This window comes from Mastigoproctus giganteus, chromosome 2, assembly GCF_048544385.1.
Source record: "Mastigoproctus giganteus isolate SK-2022 chromosome 2, ASM4854438v1, whole genome shotgun sequence".
Taxonomy (NCBI): domain Eukaryota; kingdom Metazoa; phylum Arthropoda; class Arachnida; order Uropygi; family Thelyphonidae; genus Mastigoproctus; species Mastigoproctus giganteus.
Window position 1 is genome coordinate 20,472,813 of NC_143576.1, and position 19,928 is coordinate 20,492,740.

The 19,928-nt window shown below is 37.8% G+C and overlaps 2 protein-coding genes across 2 annotated transcripts; both read right to left on the minus strand.

Moving 5' to 3' along the window:
• Positions 1 to 1,168: 1,168 nt before the first annotated feature.
• LOC150089200 (protein ZBED8L-like) lies at positions 1,169 to 1,687 on the minus strand. Its single transcript, XM_090389783.1, has one exon. It carries the CDS (start codon positions 1,685 to 1,687, stop codon positions 1,169 to 1,171), a length of 519 nt encoding a protein of 172 aa, XP_090245909.1.
• Positions 1,688 to 2,398: 711 nt separating this feature from the next.
• On the minus strand, positions 2,399 to 2,827 carry LOC150089201 (protein ZBED11-like). The gene has a single exon (XM_090389786.1). The coding sequence runs from the start codon at positions 2,825 to 2,827 to the stop codon at positions 2,399 to 2,401; it is 429 nt and encodes a 142-aa protein (XP_090245912.1).
• Between the last annotated feature and the right edge of the window lie 17,101 nt (positions 2,828 to 19,928).

Consider the following 19,928-nt stretch of genomic DNA (forward strand, 5'->3'; position numbering starts at 1 on the left):
GTCTGATTTCACCAATCGCTATTTACCCAACAAAGTCACAGCAGCAGTAATATCCTTGCTAATCCACCGAATGATGAACGTGCTCTCATCAAGTAGTGTTGGACAGACGTTTCTCATTACAACCGTGATAGGCCGTTGTCTTAGGGCAGCAGAAACTCTGATGAATCACGGCAAAGTATTAAGAGGACTGCAATAATGTCTTATAAGACGAACATTCTTTTCGCCTTTCTGGAGGATTAGAAACGAGGAAGTAGTGAGGCGGGTAGGAGAAAATCGAAGTATGGTAAAGGCTATGAAGAAAAGAAAGAAAATTGGATTCGTTGTATTCTGAGGGTGGAGAGGTTTAAGAGATGTGAGTGATCGGCAAGAGACAGAGGGAGAAGGAAAGGCTGACAGAGAGGGACTAGAGACCGTGAGAAACAGGAATGCGATTGAGTACTGATTATTGTGAATCTTCCATATAGCAGAGAACCAACTTACGATGATTGTAGAAATAATTGAATATGTAACAAATGAACCCATGCCCTCTAGTGCAAACTTTCTGCTTGGCGTCTTACACAAATTAGAAAATTCAGGCTTTTTTTTTTTTATTTTTTAACTGCAAAGTCTTTACGTATTGGAACTTTCAGTAATGGCAGAAATGGAAAATTATCTTTGTATACACAAGACCTGAGGTAGTCCCATAACCCAAAAATCGACCGGTCTATAATCTGGAAATCCATGGGGGGGGGGTGCTGCCATTGATCTGCACAATGTCTGCCAAGCAGACGGTCTGCACCAAAGTTTGACATGAATAATAGCTTTACTGAGCGCACACTACATGGGCCGTTAGTATACTGTCTGCAAGTAACACGTAGTCCAGTGTTTCTCAATCTTTTTACTCTCGTGGCACATTTTCCAAAGAAGTAAAAATTTCGCGGCACACCTACGTAGTCATAGAAGAAGAAATTTCTAAATTAAATAAATAGAACGAAAAATAATATTAACAATTTTTTTATTTATACTTATATTATATCTGTATTATGCAAACAATTCTTACAACCAAAATAAAATATAAAAATAATTAAATAAATAATTACAAAAAGAAAATATGTATGCCTTCAACAAAGCTTTAAATTATTCAAATATTTGATAGAGATCAAATGAATTTTTATTTAAAAAATTATAGTCAATGTGAAATATGTGATTGACGATGTTTTGTTATTTCTGCTATATCAGGTCTTATTTCAGGCAGAGCAACTCGCAGGTCATCTTTGACATTTTCCAATCTTGATCGTTTTTTATTTTTCATGTTAGTGAGAGTTGAAAATCTTAACTCACATAAATACGACGTAGAAAATTGGAGTGAAATATTTATTGCTCTTTTAGATAACTTTGGACATTCATCTCTGACTGAAATCCAAAAAGTATCCAAATGAAATTCCGAATGTTTGATTTTTAATGTTCGATCGGATGAAAGGGAAATCAGTTCTTCCTCTTCTTCAAGACAAAGATTCCAGTTTGATGTATCATTAATAAAAGGATTTCGAATCCAGTCATATTTTTCCGATTTAATAGATGGAAAATATGTTTCCATTGCCTTTTGAAGCAAATCCAAATGGTTTTTCACCACCGGTGCAAGAAAATTTCTCATCTGTTCGGGAATCTTAGGAAACATAGCTAAATCATTTTCATCAAGTTTATTCATCCACAAGCATAATTTTTTATCAAAAACAATTAACTTATCTGTTGATATTAAGATATTTTCGTTTCGCCCTTGTAAACTAGTATTTAAAATATTAAGATGTGCAAATATATATTGTGTGTAAGCCAGTTTTGCACACCACAATTCATTGTTAAAACAATCATAAAATTTTCGTATTTTCATACGATTCTTTTGTTTTCCTGTGGTACTTATTTCATTTTTAAAAAATGTACAAAGTTCTGCTCGCAATTCAAATACACGGGCTAAAACTTTTCCTCTAGAAAGCCAACGAATATCATGATGTAGTAATAAACAATTCTAGTTAGATGTCGCATAATTCTTTGAAAATTCGTGATTTTAAAGGTCTGCTTTTAATATAGTTAACAATTTTTATTACGTCATCTAGTACAATGCTTAATTCTTCGGGAGAGTTTTGCCTACTAAAGCTTCTCGATGAATAATGCAATGTGTAGAAATAAGATTTGAATTTTTTTGTTTTGCAAACGCCAAAAAACCTTTTTCAGGTCCGATCATTGATGCGGCACCATCTGTACAAATGCCTGTACAAAAATTCCATGATAACTTTGTCTTTTCGAAAAAGTTATCTACACAATTAAATATTTCCCTTCCTGTCGTTCTTCCTGGCAAGTCTTGACAAAATAAAAATTGGTTCATAATTAAATCTCCGTTAATGAATCGAACAGATCCCATTAATTATGCTTTCCCGCTGATATCTGTTGACTCATCTATTTGCGGAGCAAAAATTTGACTATCAAGTTTTTGTTGAACATTTTCTACTATATTTTCCGACATATCGATTATTCTTCGACTTATAGTATCGTTGGAAAGAGGAATTTTATTTATTTCAGCTTCTGCATCTTTTCCGAACATACATTTCACCATTATACGACAAGCAGGACCGATCAACGTTTCTCCAGTCGAATGAGATTTCCCTTTTTGTGCAATAAGTTGCGCTACTTCATAGGAGGCAATTTGGGCTTTGTCAGACACTTTTATTGTGTTTTCCAATTTTTGTATTTGTTTGGTACTATTTGTCATTAATCGTTCAAAATACCTTTTGTCTTTAGACATCAAATTTTGATGAACTTTTTCCATATGGCGTTTTAGCTTGCTAGGAACCATTGCACTGTTTGCTTTTTTATGTCCACATACAACACATAAAGGTAAGGGGAAATTTATGTCCCCTGTCCACGTAAAACCAAAATTTAAGTAATCTTCATTATATTTTCTTGTACTAATTTTCGATCTTTTTGTCTGAGATTCATCGTCGCTGGTATTGTTCATATTATCACTATTTTCACTGGATATATTTGTATCTGCTGCAGAACTACTGTCGCCGACATCAATAGTTTTGTTTTTATTTAAAAATTTTCGTATATCCATTTTCAGTTATTTTCTAATAAACAAAAAACGGTTTTGTAGAATTTTTAATTTTTATATGCATTTAAATTACCTTAAGGAATCGCCTAATCCTAAAATTATTTACTTTACAACACAAACACAGTTTAATATGACAATATTAACACGATATATATAAACACGTAATACGCCGCATGCTTACGCGTACAACTCCCAGGGCCGACCGGGCTAGCCGGGTGAGTAAAGTGCCTGCCTGGCAACCCAAAGGTCGCGGGTTCGATTCCCGCCTCGGGCTTGGATCAAAATACTGCAAAAACCTTGGGAGGTGCATTATGGCCACAGAAGCCTATGCGCCAACAACTACCAAAAAAAAAAAAAAAAAAAAAAAAAACAACAACTCCCAGAGAACTAGAGACTGGATCCCGTATTTTGACTTTGTGGGGTAATTCAGGGGCGCTGCGCACTTATACAGTATTGCGTCGGTCCGATTCACGTGGTCTGCGGGCGAGAGATAATTGGACTTTATTCAAATAGTGTTGGCGCCTGGATGCAGACGCCCCTGTATTCGGATATGTCAATTTCAATTCGTCATAAGAAGATCCTTCGTGTATTTTATTCTTATTAATGGTATTCTACGTATATTCGGACAATGATGTTAATGAAAAACCTGATTTTCTGGGATGAAAAATACATACAGTTGTCGCTCCAGAGAAGCAAACTCGGTTATGGTGTGAAAATGATCCTAAAAGTTTTATTTTTATTATTATTATTATTTTTTCATCATAACGGGAAACAGTGGCGTAGAAAAAAGTCATTAAAGCACGTGTTTTTTTTTTTTTTTTTTCTTTCAGTGGCTCAGAAAAAGTCCACCCCTTCTTGACAGGAGACATTTTTATGAGATTTTTTAATAACGTGCTGGTGAGTTTCGATTGCACGGTTTTCACCAAGAAAACAATTTTTCACGCAGGAAAGCTGTGAAATATATGCGTGTATTCTGTAGTCAGTTTGATCACGGGGAAATGTTTCTAAACCTTGACGGGAATCGAAACCATTTCTCCTTTCCCATGTGGAAAACCCACATAAGGAGAAGGATAAAGATAAGCGACACTATCCGCCTCTCTACCTGCCAGGGTATATTTCGAAAGGTCCGTAAATTTTAGATTTCAAATTTTAATAACGTGTCTTACTAGATTCCTCCCTCTTGTACTGGTACTACAAGAGACGGTGCAGATTGACTTTAAGAGAAATGTCCTCTGCACCGTTTGGTTTGGTTTTGACTCGCTTATTGGGAAACTGAAGAAGAGTTGGATTTTCACTCTTTGTACAAAAAGTTATTTATACAAAATAAATCACATTCAGATCAGGCCTCGGAATGGACCGCGTACTAAAACGCCTTTCCGATTCGTCATCTGCATCGGCAATGTTATGTACATTTTACTGGTTTGCTTTAGCAATATAATTTAAGTGTATTTTTCTTATTTAGGATTTTAAATGTTTAAATTACGAATAAAAGAAGTTCAGATTAAACATCACATAATAATAAGAAGCAGTCTTACGCAATATCGAGTTCGGAAATTTGGTCTTGTGTCACGTCATTGGTTGAAGAGCTGTTATTATAGTCACCTGTCATGAATTTCATTGGCTACAGGGGCAATTGGCGACAACCGCTGTTTGTTGTCGTGCAATGAAGAAACGTCAATATATTTCAAATTCAGTGCAACCCAACGTTTCATTAGGTGTGAAGGTGGTTGTGTTTGTTAAGCGCCAAGCAACTAAGGCTATGAGGCGTCAGTGTATCGTGTCTGTATATTGCATGCGTATTCTGTGGTCGAAATTGTATGCTGGACGGAAAACCGAGTTTCCGGGAGTGGAAAACTATGTAACCCTCGCCTGAGTCCTACTAACTCAGCCGCACTGTGAAAAAAAAAAAAAAAAAAACCATAAAAATTCCTCGCATCATTGAGAGGATTCGAACCCAGATCTTTTCTACCACATGCGGGGAGAGTAGTGATTATATCTATTGTACTACCGCAAGAAATTAGATAACTCAAAGTTCGGTTACTTTATTTCACCTTCAAATTATTATTTTTATTATTATTATTTATTTTTTTTTTTCAAGTAATCAAACAGCCTAGTATGGTAATGACTGCTGAGGTTACTTTATGTTCGGAAAAGGAAAATATAAAATATGACTCCAGCTAGTGTGACAAATCGATTCGGAATCTTAAGGCCAGTATGCCAGAACTAGTTTTTTAACGTATTATTATTATTTTTTTCTTATGTGAAAATAAAAAGACGAAGAACTGAGGTTTTGCAAAAAAGAAATGTCTTAATGCCAGAATTTTTTTTTTTTCCCTGCATTTTTACTATTCTTGCACCTAGGACCTTTCGGATGATAACTTTTCCTTCACTATACGTATAATCTCAGCTATTTATGATCATTATGGGCTGATTTATACATCAACAAGTCATCGTTACCGTGTTCTTCTCGTTAAAGTTTTCCTTAGTAGTCGTTTCTCGTTTTAAGTGTAATTATTTTTCTGCACGAGACTTCTTTCTCATTCTTCTTTATTGATCCTAGTTACCTCTGACAGATCGGTATAAATATCGATTTGTCAGAGGGTAATTAAAAGGTAAGTGTTATTATTTCTGTTTCACATAGATAGGTACAATAAAATGAATAGATTGCCAGCTATTGTGAACATGACATTGCATAATATTATGGGTGGTTGGCTTGTTGGTGATTAGACTCCTTCGTGATATCTCTCAACTCAAAGCAAGGTCTTGTTTTGCTGAATGTGATCAAAGCAAAAAGTTATGAAACGAGTGAAGTGGCTGCTCAAGAAGGTACGGTCTCGGAGATTCGAAATCTGCGCTACTCTGGCTCCAGAGTAGTGCCGATGTATTTTATTATAAACTCCACTGACCTGGTGGTCGTGCCGGAGTATAAACAAGAACGTAAATTTTTATGTTCCAAGTTTACGTATGTGAACTATTACAACACATCAAAAATATGCGCCATTATTAATAATTTCGAGAGATTTTTAAATAAACAAGGTCAAGTTATTTAAGAAAAGATTATGATAAAAGAAATTAGTTCTAACGTTCTGTTTTGAAATCCCACGGACGATTTGGAGTTTCGGAAAAGGGTCTTTCAAGTGGAGTTCCCTTCTGAGGCTGAGCTGCAAAGTTGAGGCTGAGGTACAGTATTCATCCTGAAAATATGCAGGCCAGCCCTTGAACACATGCTTCTACAGACATAATATACCAACTGTGTTGGAAAATATCGCTCTGTTTGTGTAGTAAAATGAATATATTCAGTCAGATCAAGTGGGCTGCTAATATCAAATATCAATAGATTTCAAAAGGGGGGAAAAAACTGTTTCGCGTTACTGGGTTAAATATACGATCACAGGGAACATTCTGGTACTTAGAAGATTCACGCACTAAGGCTTGGCCTTATATCCAATTTAGAGTTAAATATCATTATCCATGATTCCGCTTAAGTTGCCAATATCTTTATAAAAAGATGTTTCAACTGTTATGACCAAGTTAACCATATTTCTTTCAAATAAGTTGGACATAAAAACAAGCCTTAGAGGCGAGTTCTTGGAGTTGGATCTTTTGAGAGAGAAGGATGTTTCCTGTGATCGTATACCTTCTATCTTTTTTACTCTATTTAACTCTTCTCCGTCTCGCGTCATAATATACTTAGTGACAAAGAGGTTCGCCCTCTTTTTGCAAAAACTCAGTTCTTCGTTTTTTTCTGTTCAAAAAAAAAAAAAATATAAAATAAAATAAATAAATAAAAATAATAATTAATAATAACACAACGTTACCACTGAATTTCTTTCATTTTTTTAAAATTTTGCGAATTTTTGCTTATTTTCGTTAACCAATTGGCCGTCAGGCATGCTGTGCTGGTCTGACGGCCAATTCGTAAGCGGAAATAGGAAAGCCTATAAGGTGTGATAGTTCATCGACGGAGTTACAGCGCGGAATGATAATAGGGTTCCACATAAGCAGTCGGTGTGTATGTGACATTTCAGTAGCACTGAAGATCCCTAGCAGAGTGATGCTGAAACAGTCACTAAACAACCCTGAAAACCTCCGATGCTGACGGAACGCAACAGGAGATCCCTGCAAAGAATCGTCCGCTCAGAACGCAGGAGTCAACGTAGTCGCAAAACACACAACACACACCCTCAGTTAGACGATTGTGACACGTGTAAGCACCAGTACAGTGCTCAGGACGCTGCAGGACATGGGCTACCACGGTTCTGCAGCCATACACAATCCACTAACCACCCCGACTAATGCTATACGCCATCTAGCACGTTCACTGCTTCCTCACGCAAATATGCGGCTTCGGATTGTTTAATCTACTTGGGCAACCGCCCTACTTTTAGAACTTTTTCTTCCAATTGGACAGAAGAAAAATGGAATATTTTTGTCAGGACACCTTCACCGGAGGCTGGTTAATAAAGTCATAGCTAGAAGAAAGCCCAAAAATGTCTCTGCCCTTTTCATTCCAGATTGACTCAATCCTGTGGTTTAAATCCTGGTCAAAAAGGTCGTCGGAAAAGTTGTAGTTGTAAGATTTTAGGTTGTTGTTGTTGTTTGGTTTTTAGGAGCATTAGCAACTAAGGCCATATTGCTCCGGAATATGCGGTGGTCATTCCTTGACCTTTCCGCATCCTCCATATTTGGTGGTGACGGGCTCGAACCCCGGTCTAATCAAGAAGCGTGTGGTACGCACTGCTGCTCCTTCCCACCTGGCTACGGAGACGCCAAGATTTTAGGCACATCAGCGACTAAGACCATATTGCGCCGTATATATTGTCTGTAAATTTCATGTGTTCTGTGGTCGATTTGTGTTTTCTGGAAGAAAAAAACTCTGCTACCATCGCCTAAGACCGCCTGACAGCCACGTTGTGAAAAAGACCATAAGAATTCCTCGCATCGTCTACTGGAATAGTCTTTTCCACCTGGTGTGTGGAGGACGGTAATTCTACCAGCTGGTTGTTTACAGGGGGAAGGGGAGGCGGGTGCCCGACTGTACAACAGTGAAGTTTGGCAAGGGCAGGATGTGGGTGTGGAACTGTTTTTCGTAATTTGGCCTGGAACCATTAGTAATTTTGGACAAATCCATGAATGCTGAGGTCTGTCTAGACTTCCTGAATAATGCATTACTTGCATTGTGGTAGCACGTCGGGGAGGGTCCATACGTGTATAAGCAGGACAACTCTCCATGTTATACTACTCCCTTTGTGAGTTTGTGGACGTGAGCGTCAAAAATTTGAACTGGACAGCCGTCTAACCTCAGTCCTATAAAAAAATCTGTTGTATTAGGGCCAAGAGCGCTCTCATCTGCCCGTGTGTATTTTGTTTATAAGACGTGTGTTCTCTGGTCGATTTGCTGGACAAAAACTCCCAGTTTCCCGGAGTTAGACTTTTTTTTTCATGCCTGAGACTGACTAACTCAGCCAAGGATCGAAAAAAAAAAAAAAAAAAAAAAAAGCCTATAAAAGTTCCTTGCGTCCTTGATTTCGACACAGACTTTTTTTTTTCAACCTGTGTGGTGGGGTGGACGATGATTATAACCACTGTGCACAGACACGTCTATCCTATTAAAAAAAACCTGTCATATTAGGGCCGTCCAAGGACTAACTTATATGCCCTTGTGTAATATGTCCATAAATTGCATGTTTTCTGGTCGTTTTATCTGTTTTGAACACCGCATGATTACCGAAATTTCTCGGACAAAAATCCTGCTGTCCCTGCGTGAGACCGACTAAATGAGACACTGAATGAAAAAAAAAAAAAAAAAAACATAAAAGTTCCTCTTGTCAGCAACGGGCCTTATCCAATCCGTGTAGTTAGGACGGTGATTATGTCCAATGTGTTACCCACTCATGAATACCTTAATCCTATAGAGAACCTCTGAATGAATTGAATCGTTGGGTGCCTGTGAAATAAAGACCGTTCAAACAACAGCTGAACTATTCGCCAATTTGAAGTCCGAATGACGGAAAACATCGGAAGTCATTTACAAAAAAAAAAAAAAAAAACGGCGGAGAGTGTTCCCAAAGGCTGTTAAAAAAGGTTAAAAGTTTCAGCACGCGTTATTAGTTTCCTATAAATAAAGATTGTTTATAGATATGCAGAATCGGCTTCTGTGTCACCATTTTTCTTCTCTGCCACGAGTCTCATTAGTTCATCTGACGTCCATCTAAGCCTAATTCCGAATGTTCTACCACATTTAGGAGTCTTCTACACCTTACTGGAATATTTTCAAATATTCTAGAAATTTCTTAAATATTTCTTACATATTATTTAAGTGTTTTAATTTTTTACCCAATAGAAAATATTTTAATAAAAATTGGTAAAGAAGTCACACAACTCCACAATATCTATTTTACTGCGTTTCATTTCCCATTTCAAATTCCTTAATTATCGATCCTATTTATTGTCCTAACATTCCTGCCACTTATCTTACTCCTCTTCCTCCATCTCCCCTATATTTCTCGCTTACATCTCGCGAATTTCGCTGATTACGTAATTGATCATTTTATTATAATTACGCATAATATTATGCGTAATTATTGTGTCATGTGATTAATAATAACATATTGTGTAAATGTGGTCATTATCAATTTTCGGGGAGAGAGAGATTTTTCCACTAACAAGTTTTCCAAGCTGTAAAGCAATTTTGAAGGTGATAAAGAACATCGTTTACGACACTCATGATGGGTAGCCTATAACGTCCCAAAATATTTGTAATAACTTTTTTTATAAAGAAAAAAAATTGCCCTTCCGAATTCATGGCTCAATGCGGGGTAGAGACTGAGGGCTATTATGTAAAGAGCGAGACTGGGATGTCAAAATGTGTCTCAATCACCACCAGCAAAAAGAAGGGAAAAAAAAATTCTCTGCTTAAGCCGGAAGAGTCTTATATTAACTGCTTATTTTCCTTTGTCATAGACCTTCCACTGTCGCTTGGCCTTCATTGACTTTTCAGATTAATCCTTGATCCTTCCAGCTAACAGACGAGCTGTGAATCCGCTTTCGTTTCTCTGTGGAATCGAATATGCGCAATGTGGACAAGGAAGGCTAAGTCTGGTTACGACACGAAAGACTTTCTGTATCCGATTTGTGAGCATTAAGAGTTAATGGGATGGAATTAAGACATTTCGGAAGCTCACTCTCCCTGCGATCGAGTCTCTAATCCATCGCGGTCTGAGAGTCACAAAGGAATGAGACGCAAAGGATTATGCGTATACTTTCACCCCCGTGGAAGTACTCACGTTCTACCATTTCGACCACTCGCTGTTTTTATTCGGTGAAGAGATCAGGTACATGAAAAATTTGCTGTGTATCGATTTCTGCCACATGTAGCTGCCCTGCTTTGGTAGCTTTTACCACCAGCTCTCTGCGCTCAAAGCACGTAAAGAAGTTTAATAAGTGAAGTCGTAGATAATGCAGATAGTCGGCGGAAATTCTAAATGATATTGTATTTTTTTTTTATCTTTATGCACCACCATAATGTGATCAGGCTGCTTAAACTTGCGTCCTTTATTAAAAAAAAGTCTTCATTGGCTCGCTTGCATATGTTTCCTTCTTGGACACTTTTTGTTTAGGAAAAAAGGAAAAAAGGTTGTGTGTCTGACAATATTATTCACTTAGACTTATTTCCTATACCTAGGAAACATCGTTTTTATTCATAGACCTTTAAAAATCCGCAGTTATCCTCGTAATTCTAAAATGTTAAAAAAAAAAAAAAAAAAAAAAACACATTTTAAGAAACACCGACGTTTGCGCTTCATCACATAAACGCCAGGTTGCTGCTTGGCGTTTATGTTATGAAGTAGATACGAGTAATAAGTGCTCTACTTTCGTGTTGCGCTAATATTTATTAAAAAAATGGATTCTTCATGATAGTTGTGAATAATGAAATATATCTTTAAGTCCTCAATTTTAATGTTTACTAAACGCATAGTTTTCAGACACCTTTTGTCGGTTATTTAAAATGCAGTTATACCACAGAAGCATCATCGGAGGTGTTATTTGTTATCATCTACAGCGGTGGTGGTCAGCAACAAATGACCCGCCACCACGAATTTTCCGACCCACTAATTAGACCCTGGATTAATAAATAAATAAATAAACTTCAAATATTTTTAAAAACATATTAGGATACCGGAAAATAAGACGGGACTTTCTCACAGTTCGCCATTAAGAATATAAATAAAAGATTTATTGTAGTCTACTTCTATACTTGCGAGTTCGACTCCGTACTCCACCACATAAAATGCGGTGTCCGTTCTTAATTGTGAACCAGGTATATTGACTGCCTAAGCTATGTGTGTGTGTGTGCGTGTGTGTGTGCGTGTGCGTGCGTGTGTGTAGCGTCAACTAAGACTACGAAGGATCAGTTTTTGTGTATGCTTCTGTCAGTTTGTTGTTTGCTAAACGAAACACACGAGTTTCCGATAGAAAAACCATGCAGCCCTCTCCTGAGGCTGACTACCTTGGCCACGTTGTGAGAAAATCCTATAAAAATCCCTTGCATCATTGTGGGGAGAGAGAGAGAGAGAGCACGTCTTCGTGAAGCTAGTTTACCATCATAGATTTTTTTTGTGATCTTGTGTACTATGGGAGGGAATATTATGGCCGGAGAATATGCATTGTATTGATTGTTATATATGGAACTATTGCTTTGCTTAAATGATTTTATTGTTTGGTCCATTATTTTTATGTTATCGTGGTCGATAACAGCTGTCTACCAATTCATCTCTGTAGGCTTTGTTGGCTATGTATTTCTGGCAGTCCACATCATAGTGGTTTATTGGTTGAAACGCATCGTTAGGAAATTGGCTTTCCATTTGGTGCAGTCTGTTTGGATGTTTAAAGATGCTTGCTTCTTAAATAATTTCTTAATCGAAAAGTGTTGTGAGCTCAGAAGGATCGGTTACTGCTGTAATGGGTTTATAATTTTTAAGTTATCGTACACCTTAGTGCTGTAGATCGTAAATGGATATACCATCTTGACCTGAGGGTTCAATATTTCTCTGTGGGTAAGGATGAGATAGGTGCATCTCTGAAGACGCTATTTAATAACTGATTTGGTCAGGATGGAGGTACTTTCCTGCCTGATGACCCATCTAGCGTTTTGGATTTTCCGAGGAAGAATCATATGATAGTTTTTGAAGAGGTTCTTTTCAAATCCAATGGCAAGATCTTTATGGGAGTCCATTTTTGAGATAGAGTGTAGTGCCGTGGATCCGCATGACAGTTTTATTAGCATTATTATCTGTTTACTAAAGCCACTGGATCTGAGCTGATTTATTGGTAATAATATTAAGTGAATGGAGATAGGTAACTATAGTTGCTATTAATATAGTTATAATTATATTATTGTAGTTATAAAATATAGTAATAATCTTAGTTGCTGTTAAGTTATGTCTGATGATGAATCCTTGGAATGTCTTGTCCGGGTTTGGAAGTGATAAAAAGTTTTACACCATCAACGTATCCTGAGTTATGTGGAGTTGTTTGTAGGAGTGACTGCAGAGCTGCTGCAAAGATTACTCTCGATAAAACTGCCCCTTGCGTTTATTGAGCTCTTTTTTTTTTTTTTTTTTTTTTTTTTTTTTGTAGTTGTTGGGGCATCGGCTTCTGTGGCCATAATGCACCTCTCAAGGTTTTTGCAGTACTTTGATCCAAGCCCGCGACCTTTGGGTTGCCAGGCAGGCACTTTACCCACCCGGCTAGCCCGGTCGGCTATTGAGATCTTGATATCGTTACTGTTAGATGTGAAATTACTGTCAGATTATACCAACTGTGCTACCCATGGGTAGCACAGTTGGTATAATCACAGTACTCCCCCCCCCCACACTGAGTGAAAATACCCGAGTTCGAATTCCGTCAATGACGCGAGGAAGTTTTGTGGGTCTTTTTCACAACTAAAACCTGTGGTTGGGTTATTCGGTCTCAGGGGAGTGTAGCATGGCTTTTCTCACGGGAAACTCGTGTTTGTTTTTTCTAGAAAAACAGTAAATCGAACTTAGACACACGGAATGCACAAACATTATATACGGCGCAATACACTCTAAGTTTCTGACACCCCTAAAACCCTACAACAACACGTGGTTATTGTTCAGTTTGTGTTGATGGAATCGTTCAGCATTTTTAGCGTTTGTTTTGGGTCCAGATTGTCACATACCGACTTGTTGTCAAGATAGAAAACAGCACATTAAGCCTTTCCTCTAATGCCAATTGGATTTTCAAAGGAGTCCGTGAGGTCAGTGAGAATAGATCTTCTTGGGTCAAGATGGTTGTTAGCTTTACCCTTATGAAATAGATTGGAAGATGACACTTCTAAGTTATTTTAGTAATTAGAGGCAACTGCAATTGGACGGTGTGCGATCTCTGCTTGTGCATTTGCCGATTTTGAGAGAAGACTGATTTTATATGTTCCCCGTTGTTGAGTAAAGTATAGCTGACATTCATTTCATGAAGATATTGCTCAGAGAGGACCATATAGGAGTTCGGTAACAAAGGTTGGTATTTCATGATGATCTGCGGCAGTGACCGACCAAGGTATTTTTGCGCCCCAGGCAGAAAGGATTTTCGGCGCCCCTTTACTAAGGATATATATATATTTTATTTTATTTATTTTATTTTTTTCATGATTTGTAAAATTTGGGGTCCCTTAAAGAATGCCGCCCCGGGCAAGGGCCCTACTAGCCTGTGCCTTAATCCGGCACTAATCAGCGGTGCTGTCTGCTGAATGACATATTTGTTAACCAGTTGACTCAACAGAGAAGATTGAGCTTAACTTAATTGTTGTTTATTGTTCAGTAGGAAGACCCTTGAAGTTGCATCAGATGCAGAGTAACTTTATGTTATTCTGCACTATTGAATACATGTGCCTTGTATACTTGCATTTTTCTGAGCTGGATGAGGAATCTGTTTTCTTTGTAGTTAAGTAGGTCTGCATAAGTTCTTGTTTTCTTACTGACTCCGTGATCTCTTTGTTTCATTCTGAAATTTGTTTGCTGTTCAGTCTGAAAACTTTGTGTGGGACGAAATAGATACAGATTTGGATTCCGCCTCTTTTGTTACGCAGTTAGCCATTTAATAAGTGGCTGTGTTGCTTCCTGCATAGAATGTTGCTAAGGGATTTCCAAAGAATAGCATTTTAACATTTTAGCATTTTTTCTTAATTAAGTTCAGAGAAGGTGACCGGCGTGTGTGTGTGTGTGTGTGTGTTGTTGTTGTTGTTGTTGTTGTTGTTTGGTTTTTAGGAGCATTAGCAACTAAGGCCATATTGCTCCGGGATATGCGGTGGTCATTCCCTGACCTTTCCACATCCTCCTTATTTGGTGGTGACAGGCTCGAACCCCGGTCTAATGAAGAAGCGTGTGCTACGCACTGTTGCTCCTTCCCATCTGGCTACGGAGGCGCCCGTGTGTGTGTGTGTGCGCGCGCGCGACCATTGGAGAGAATATTGTTAATGTGATACCGAAAATGCCCATTTATAATTCAATATGCTTTTGTAGGTTATATTATGAAGGTTATGGTTTGCTTAATATTGACATATTTGCAAGAGTGAGCCCAAGGGACTGATTACTTCTGGTTAACAAAGTGTCAAATTTTTGAATTCTAGTGCGTGAAGGGAGTTTTGAAGCTGTAGAGGAAGTGATCTATCCTTGGGGAAAAGAAAAGGAGAAAGTCACATAGAATAAGAATTTGTCTTCCTTTTCTTATTATTTATTATTTTTGGATGTAGTAGTAGTAGTAGTAGTGGCATGATGCAAGAAAGCAAATATATGAGCGTATGCAGCATCAGCCAAAAAAAAAATAAATAAATAAAAAAAATCACACCATTCCCTCCAAATGCCTGTCCAGTTCCTCCTTAAATTTATTCAACCTATCAACTTCCACAACGACAGATGGAAGTTTGTTCCAGCAATTAACCACCCGCTAGCTAAAGGCAAATTTCCGCACATCTATATTACATCTGTCCTTTCGTAATTTGAATTTATACCCCCTTAGGTTCGTAATCTGAACAAGTGGAAGGATCCCATCAGAATTCAGCGAGCTGACCCATTCAAGGCCTTATACACCTCAATCAGATCACCGCGCAGGTGCCTAGTCTCCAGCCACTGCAATTTGCAGAACTTAAGCCTCTCTTGATAAGAGGATCCCTTCATTCCCCTCACCAATCTTGTTGCCCTTCTCTGTACACGCTCAAGTAAATCTACATCCTTTCTAAAATGAGGCCTCCAGACCTGTACGCAGTACTCAAGGCGTGGCCTGACCATTGCCTTATACAGAGGGATAATCACCTCCTTTTCCCTGCTAGCAAAATTCCTATATATCATTGACACAACCTCATGACCTGCCCTGGCAGCCTGTCTGCATTGCTCAGAAAACTTCATATCTGCCTGCACAATTACTCCCAGGTCTTTTTCATTTTCTACCACCTTAAGTGTAGTATCACACAGTTGGTACGTTTCTCTGGGGTTACTTCTACCCATATGCAGTACTTTGCATTTGTCAAGGTTAAACTTCAGTTGCCACTTCTTAGCCCATCTGCCCAAATTATCTAGATCCTGTTGCAGTAGCACACTGCCATTACTGTCATTAACAAACCTGCCAACCTTTGTATCATCTGCAAACTTCGACATTAAGCCTGATATACCTTCATCAATATCATTGATAAATATACAAAACAACAGTGGACCTAACACCGAACCCTGTAGGACTTCACTAATAACATTAGTCCAAAAAGAGCAGCACCCATTGATTACCACCCTCTGTCTTCTCCCACTTAATCATCTTTTTATCCATTGTCGCAACTTACCCTTAATACCATTCTGTTCCAATTTGTACAATAGTCTTCCATGCGCAACAGTGTCAAAAGCTTTCCTGAAATCCAAATATATGATATCAAAATTATTTTTTGCATCCAGTTCCTTTGTAACCACATCATAATATCCTATCAAATTTGTCAGACAAGACTTTCCCTTAACAAACCCATGCTGTGTCTGAATTATTGCTGCAGTCCTGTCTAGATGATCCTGCAATGCATCTTTAACCAGCAACTCCATTATTTTACCCGGAACAGAAGTTAAACTAACTGGTCTGTAATTACTCGTGTCACCCTTCGATCCCCCTTTGTGAATTGGGGATACATTTGCACATCTCCAGTCCGTGGGAACCTCCTCTGAGTCCAAGGATGCTCTCATAATTATGGCTAAGGGTTTGCTTAGTTGCTTTGCCGTCTCCTTTAATATAACTGGATGTAAGTGATCTATGCCAAGATTCCATTAACCGTTCTTAAGGGCTGGATGGAATTTTAAAGAATAAAGATGTCAGAAGTTTATCCATTGAATTGTATCTTGACTGCAGTCCCTTCAAAATTTACAGAATTGAATTGGAATGATTTCAAGAACAGAGGTCATTTTTAAAATGATTTAGACTCCATCTCCTTTTCCCTGTACGAGAAGTGATATAGGGAATATAGTTAATCTGAAAGGGAAGAAGACGACTTTCATCGAGTTCGGTTTCAGTTCATGTTTCCATATTTCTTTTAAAATTTGTCGACTGACGATCAGGAGCGGTTAAACTATTCTGGGTCGTCAGTCGATGAGGCATTTAAAAAACTGACCTACAGTGGTTCAAATTTTCGTTTCTTTGAATTTCTTGTAGGAGCTTCTACTTTACAGTTGACGCCTCCGTAGCCAGGTGGGCAGGAGCAACAGTGCTTAGCACACGCTTCTTGAGAGCCCGTGACCACCAAATACGGAGGATGCGGAAAGGTCAGGGAATGACCACTGCATATCCCCGGAGCAATATGGCCTTAGTTGCTAATGCTCCTAAAAAAAAAAAAAAAAATTAAAAAAAAAAATAACAAAATAAATAAATTTACAGTCCCTCTGTAGCAGAATCCAGCAATAATCAGTCATCATGCTGACATTCCACCTCCTCTGGTATCTCATCTCCATGATTTTAATGTCCTGGTGAAACCTCTCACCTTATTCTTCACTGACACTTATTAGATTTTTCTGGGAAGTAATCGAAGTGGAACAGTGAAAAATGTACTTGGCATTCGTGTTGCAGCCAGGTTCTTGAAGTTTGCCAACATGTTTTCAACTACGTCCTTGTAGTCTCGATCTTTGTTGTACCCTAAGAAGTTCTCAACGATAGACCTGAAGCTAATCCATGTTTGTTTTTCTCTTTTATTTATAGTTCCCTGAAAATCTCGGTCCTTCATTATATGCGAATTTGAGGTCCAACAAACGTACCTTGTTTTAACTTTTCTTTGGTGATCGATGGGAATTCAGTACAAAGGTAGTTGAAGCAGGGACCTTCTTGAGGTAAAGCTTTCACAAACTGTTTAATCAAGCCGAATCAGATGTGCATGGGGGGGGGAGTAGAAGGGCGGTTGGCATTAGTATTAGTAGAGGAATATGATGCAAGAAAGCAAACTTTGCCATCAGCCAAAAAAAAAAAAAAAAAAAAAAAGTCCTTCCCATTTCACCCATCCTTTTGCTCCAAAAGTTTGTTCAGTTCTTCCTTAATTTTTTTAAGCTATCAAGTTCCACAACGACAGATGGAAGTTTAAGAGTGAATGGGTCTGTTGTACTGGAATCCATAGAGATTCCATGGAAGTTTGTTTCAGCAATCAACTACCTGTTGGCTAAAGGCAAATTTCCGCACATCTATTCTGCAACTGTCTTTCCTCAATTTGAATTTATGCTCCGTCAGGTGCGTAATCTGAGCAAGAGGAAGAATCCTATCGGCATTGAGCTTGCTCAAACTATTCAAGGCCTTATACACCTCAATCAGATTACATCGCAGATACGGCAATTTGCAGAACTTAAGCATTTCTTGGTAAGAGCAACCTTCTCCCCTCATCAATCTCGTTGTCCTTCTCTGTACTCGTTCCAACAGCTGTACATCCTTCCTAAAATGAGGCCTCCAGAAATTATATCGAGAGCCTACATTATTAAAAAATACCCACTAGTTCAGAAAGTTAGTCAGTTATTGTTTATTTATATATATATATTTGATATGAATAAAAGAAATAATATTAATTTGAATCCATTTTAAAAGTTCGACTTCTATAACAGATCGCTTTATAGTAAGAAATTTAAAACGTATGAAGTCGTAGTTTGAATAACAGTTAGGCTTTCTAGGAGTAGCACAATGGTTATAATCATCGGATTAAAAAAAGCCCCGAGTTCCAATCCCAGTAATGACGTGGGGAACTTTTATGGACTTTTTTTTTTTTTTTCTCTCCCTGAAACTTATTTCTCGTCTGGCAAACAGCAAGTCGACTGAAGAATATTACAGAGACAATATACTGACGTGTCATGGCCTTATTTGCTATGGGACTTAACACATAAATGCGCGCACGCACACGCACACGCACACGCACGCACCCACAGTGAATATATCGTAAATCGTTAAAAGTATATCTTTCTATAATTTAATTTTTTGCCATTTTAGAAGTTCCTTGCGCGTTGTCGCCCTTGTGTTCGAGTTTATGAGTTCGAAGTTGTAGGTACGTGCCCTTTCGCGTGGGGCCAATGACGACTTATTTAATTTTCTTTAGTTTTGCGTGACGTCCTCTTTCCTCTACTTTTGAGTAGTTGAGTGGTGTATTCAATCAATCAGCAACTAAAGTACTAGCTTCTTTTTACAAAAAGCCCTAATTCTTCAAACTGCCATTACACTGCAGTTTCGCGAAGGCGCCCTCCTATTAGCGTCGATAAAATAGACAAGGGCTGCTTTAGTTTTCCCTGGAAACTGTCACTTGTCACATTGATTGATCTGTCTTTTCTCCTACAGCACCTTGCTCGTTTCTGCGAATACAGAAAAAAATAAAAAAAAGGTGGAAATGTGGTTATTGTGCCAGTGATAGAGACCAGAGAATACAATAGAAGTCCGGATTATGTTAGAGTTTTGTGGAAAAGCACCACATCGGTAACGTATGTTTTCTTGGATATGCGCTGATATACAGGATGTCATCCAGAAGTTATGAGATGGAGCTTGATTAACACCCAGTTTTCTTGAAAACTAAGTGACCGTTTGTGCTTTTAATGTTGTGAGTTCTTTTATTATTTTTTTTTATTTTTAGCAGAGCAACTAAGGCTATGAACCAAGAATATTAAACTAGTTGTTAGTGATTTATATCTGTAAATTGCGTGTATTCTATCGTCGCTTTGCTGGTTTTGCTGGATAGCAACCAGAGTTTCCAGGAGAGAATACCAGTTAACTCTGACAAAATGTGAAAAAGGACAAAAATTCCTATTTTCTTGACTGAATTCGGATCTGGCCTTTTACACACGGCCTTGAAGAATAACGATCGAAACAATTGTGCCACATGTGAAGGTTGTGATTTCGATAAAGCATTTACTTTGTTCGTAGAAATCGTTTTACTATGCTTTAAAATGGTTGAAGAAAATTCTTTGTCCTTTTAAATAACTAATTTAAAAAAAAAGAAAGAAAAGAAAGAAAAAATAAAATAGAAAAATCGCTATGCACGTATGCATAGTAAAATCAGAGGAGAGTAAAATTAGGGGACGATCAGTGATAAAGGAGTTAACAGCGATGAGGACTAATTTCTTTGTAATTAGGAAAGTTAATAACACTATTCAACATGATTTTTACCTCCAGCAAATCAATGGTTGTTTCTGGTCAAGTTTTATGTATAGAATTTAAAATCAATCATAAAAAATTCCTATCACGTCTCAGTTTTAAGATAGAGATAGATAACTGGATTCTGTACAAAGATATCATCTGTTTGAAATACAATTTTTAAACTTATTAACTTTTGGTTGGTTTTGTT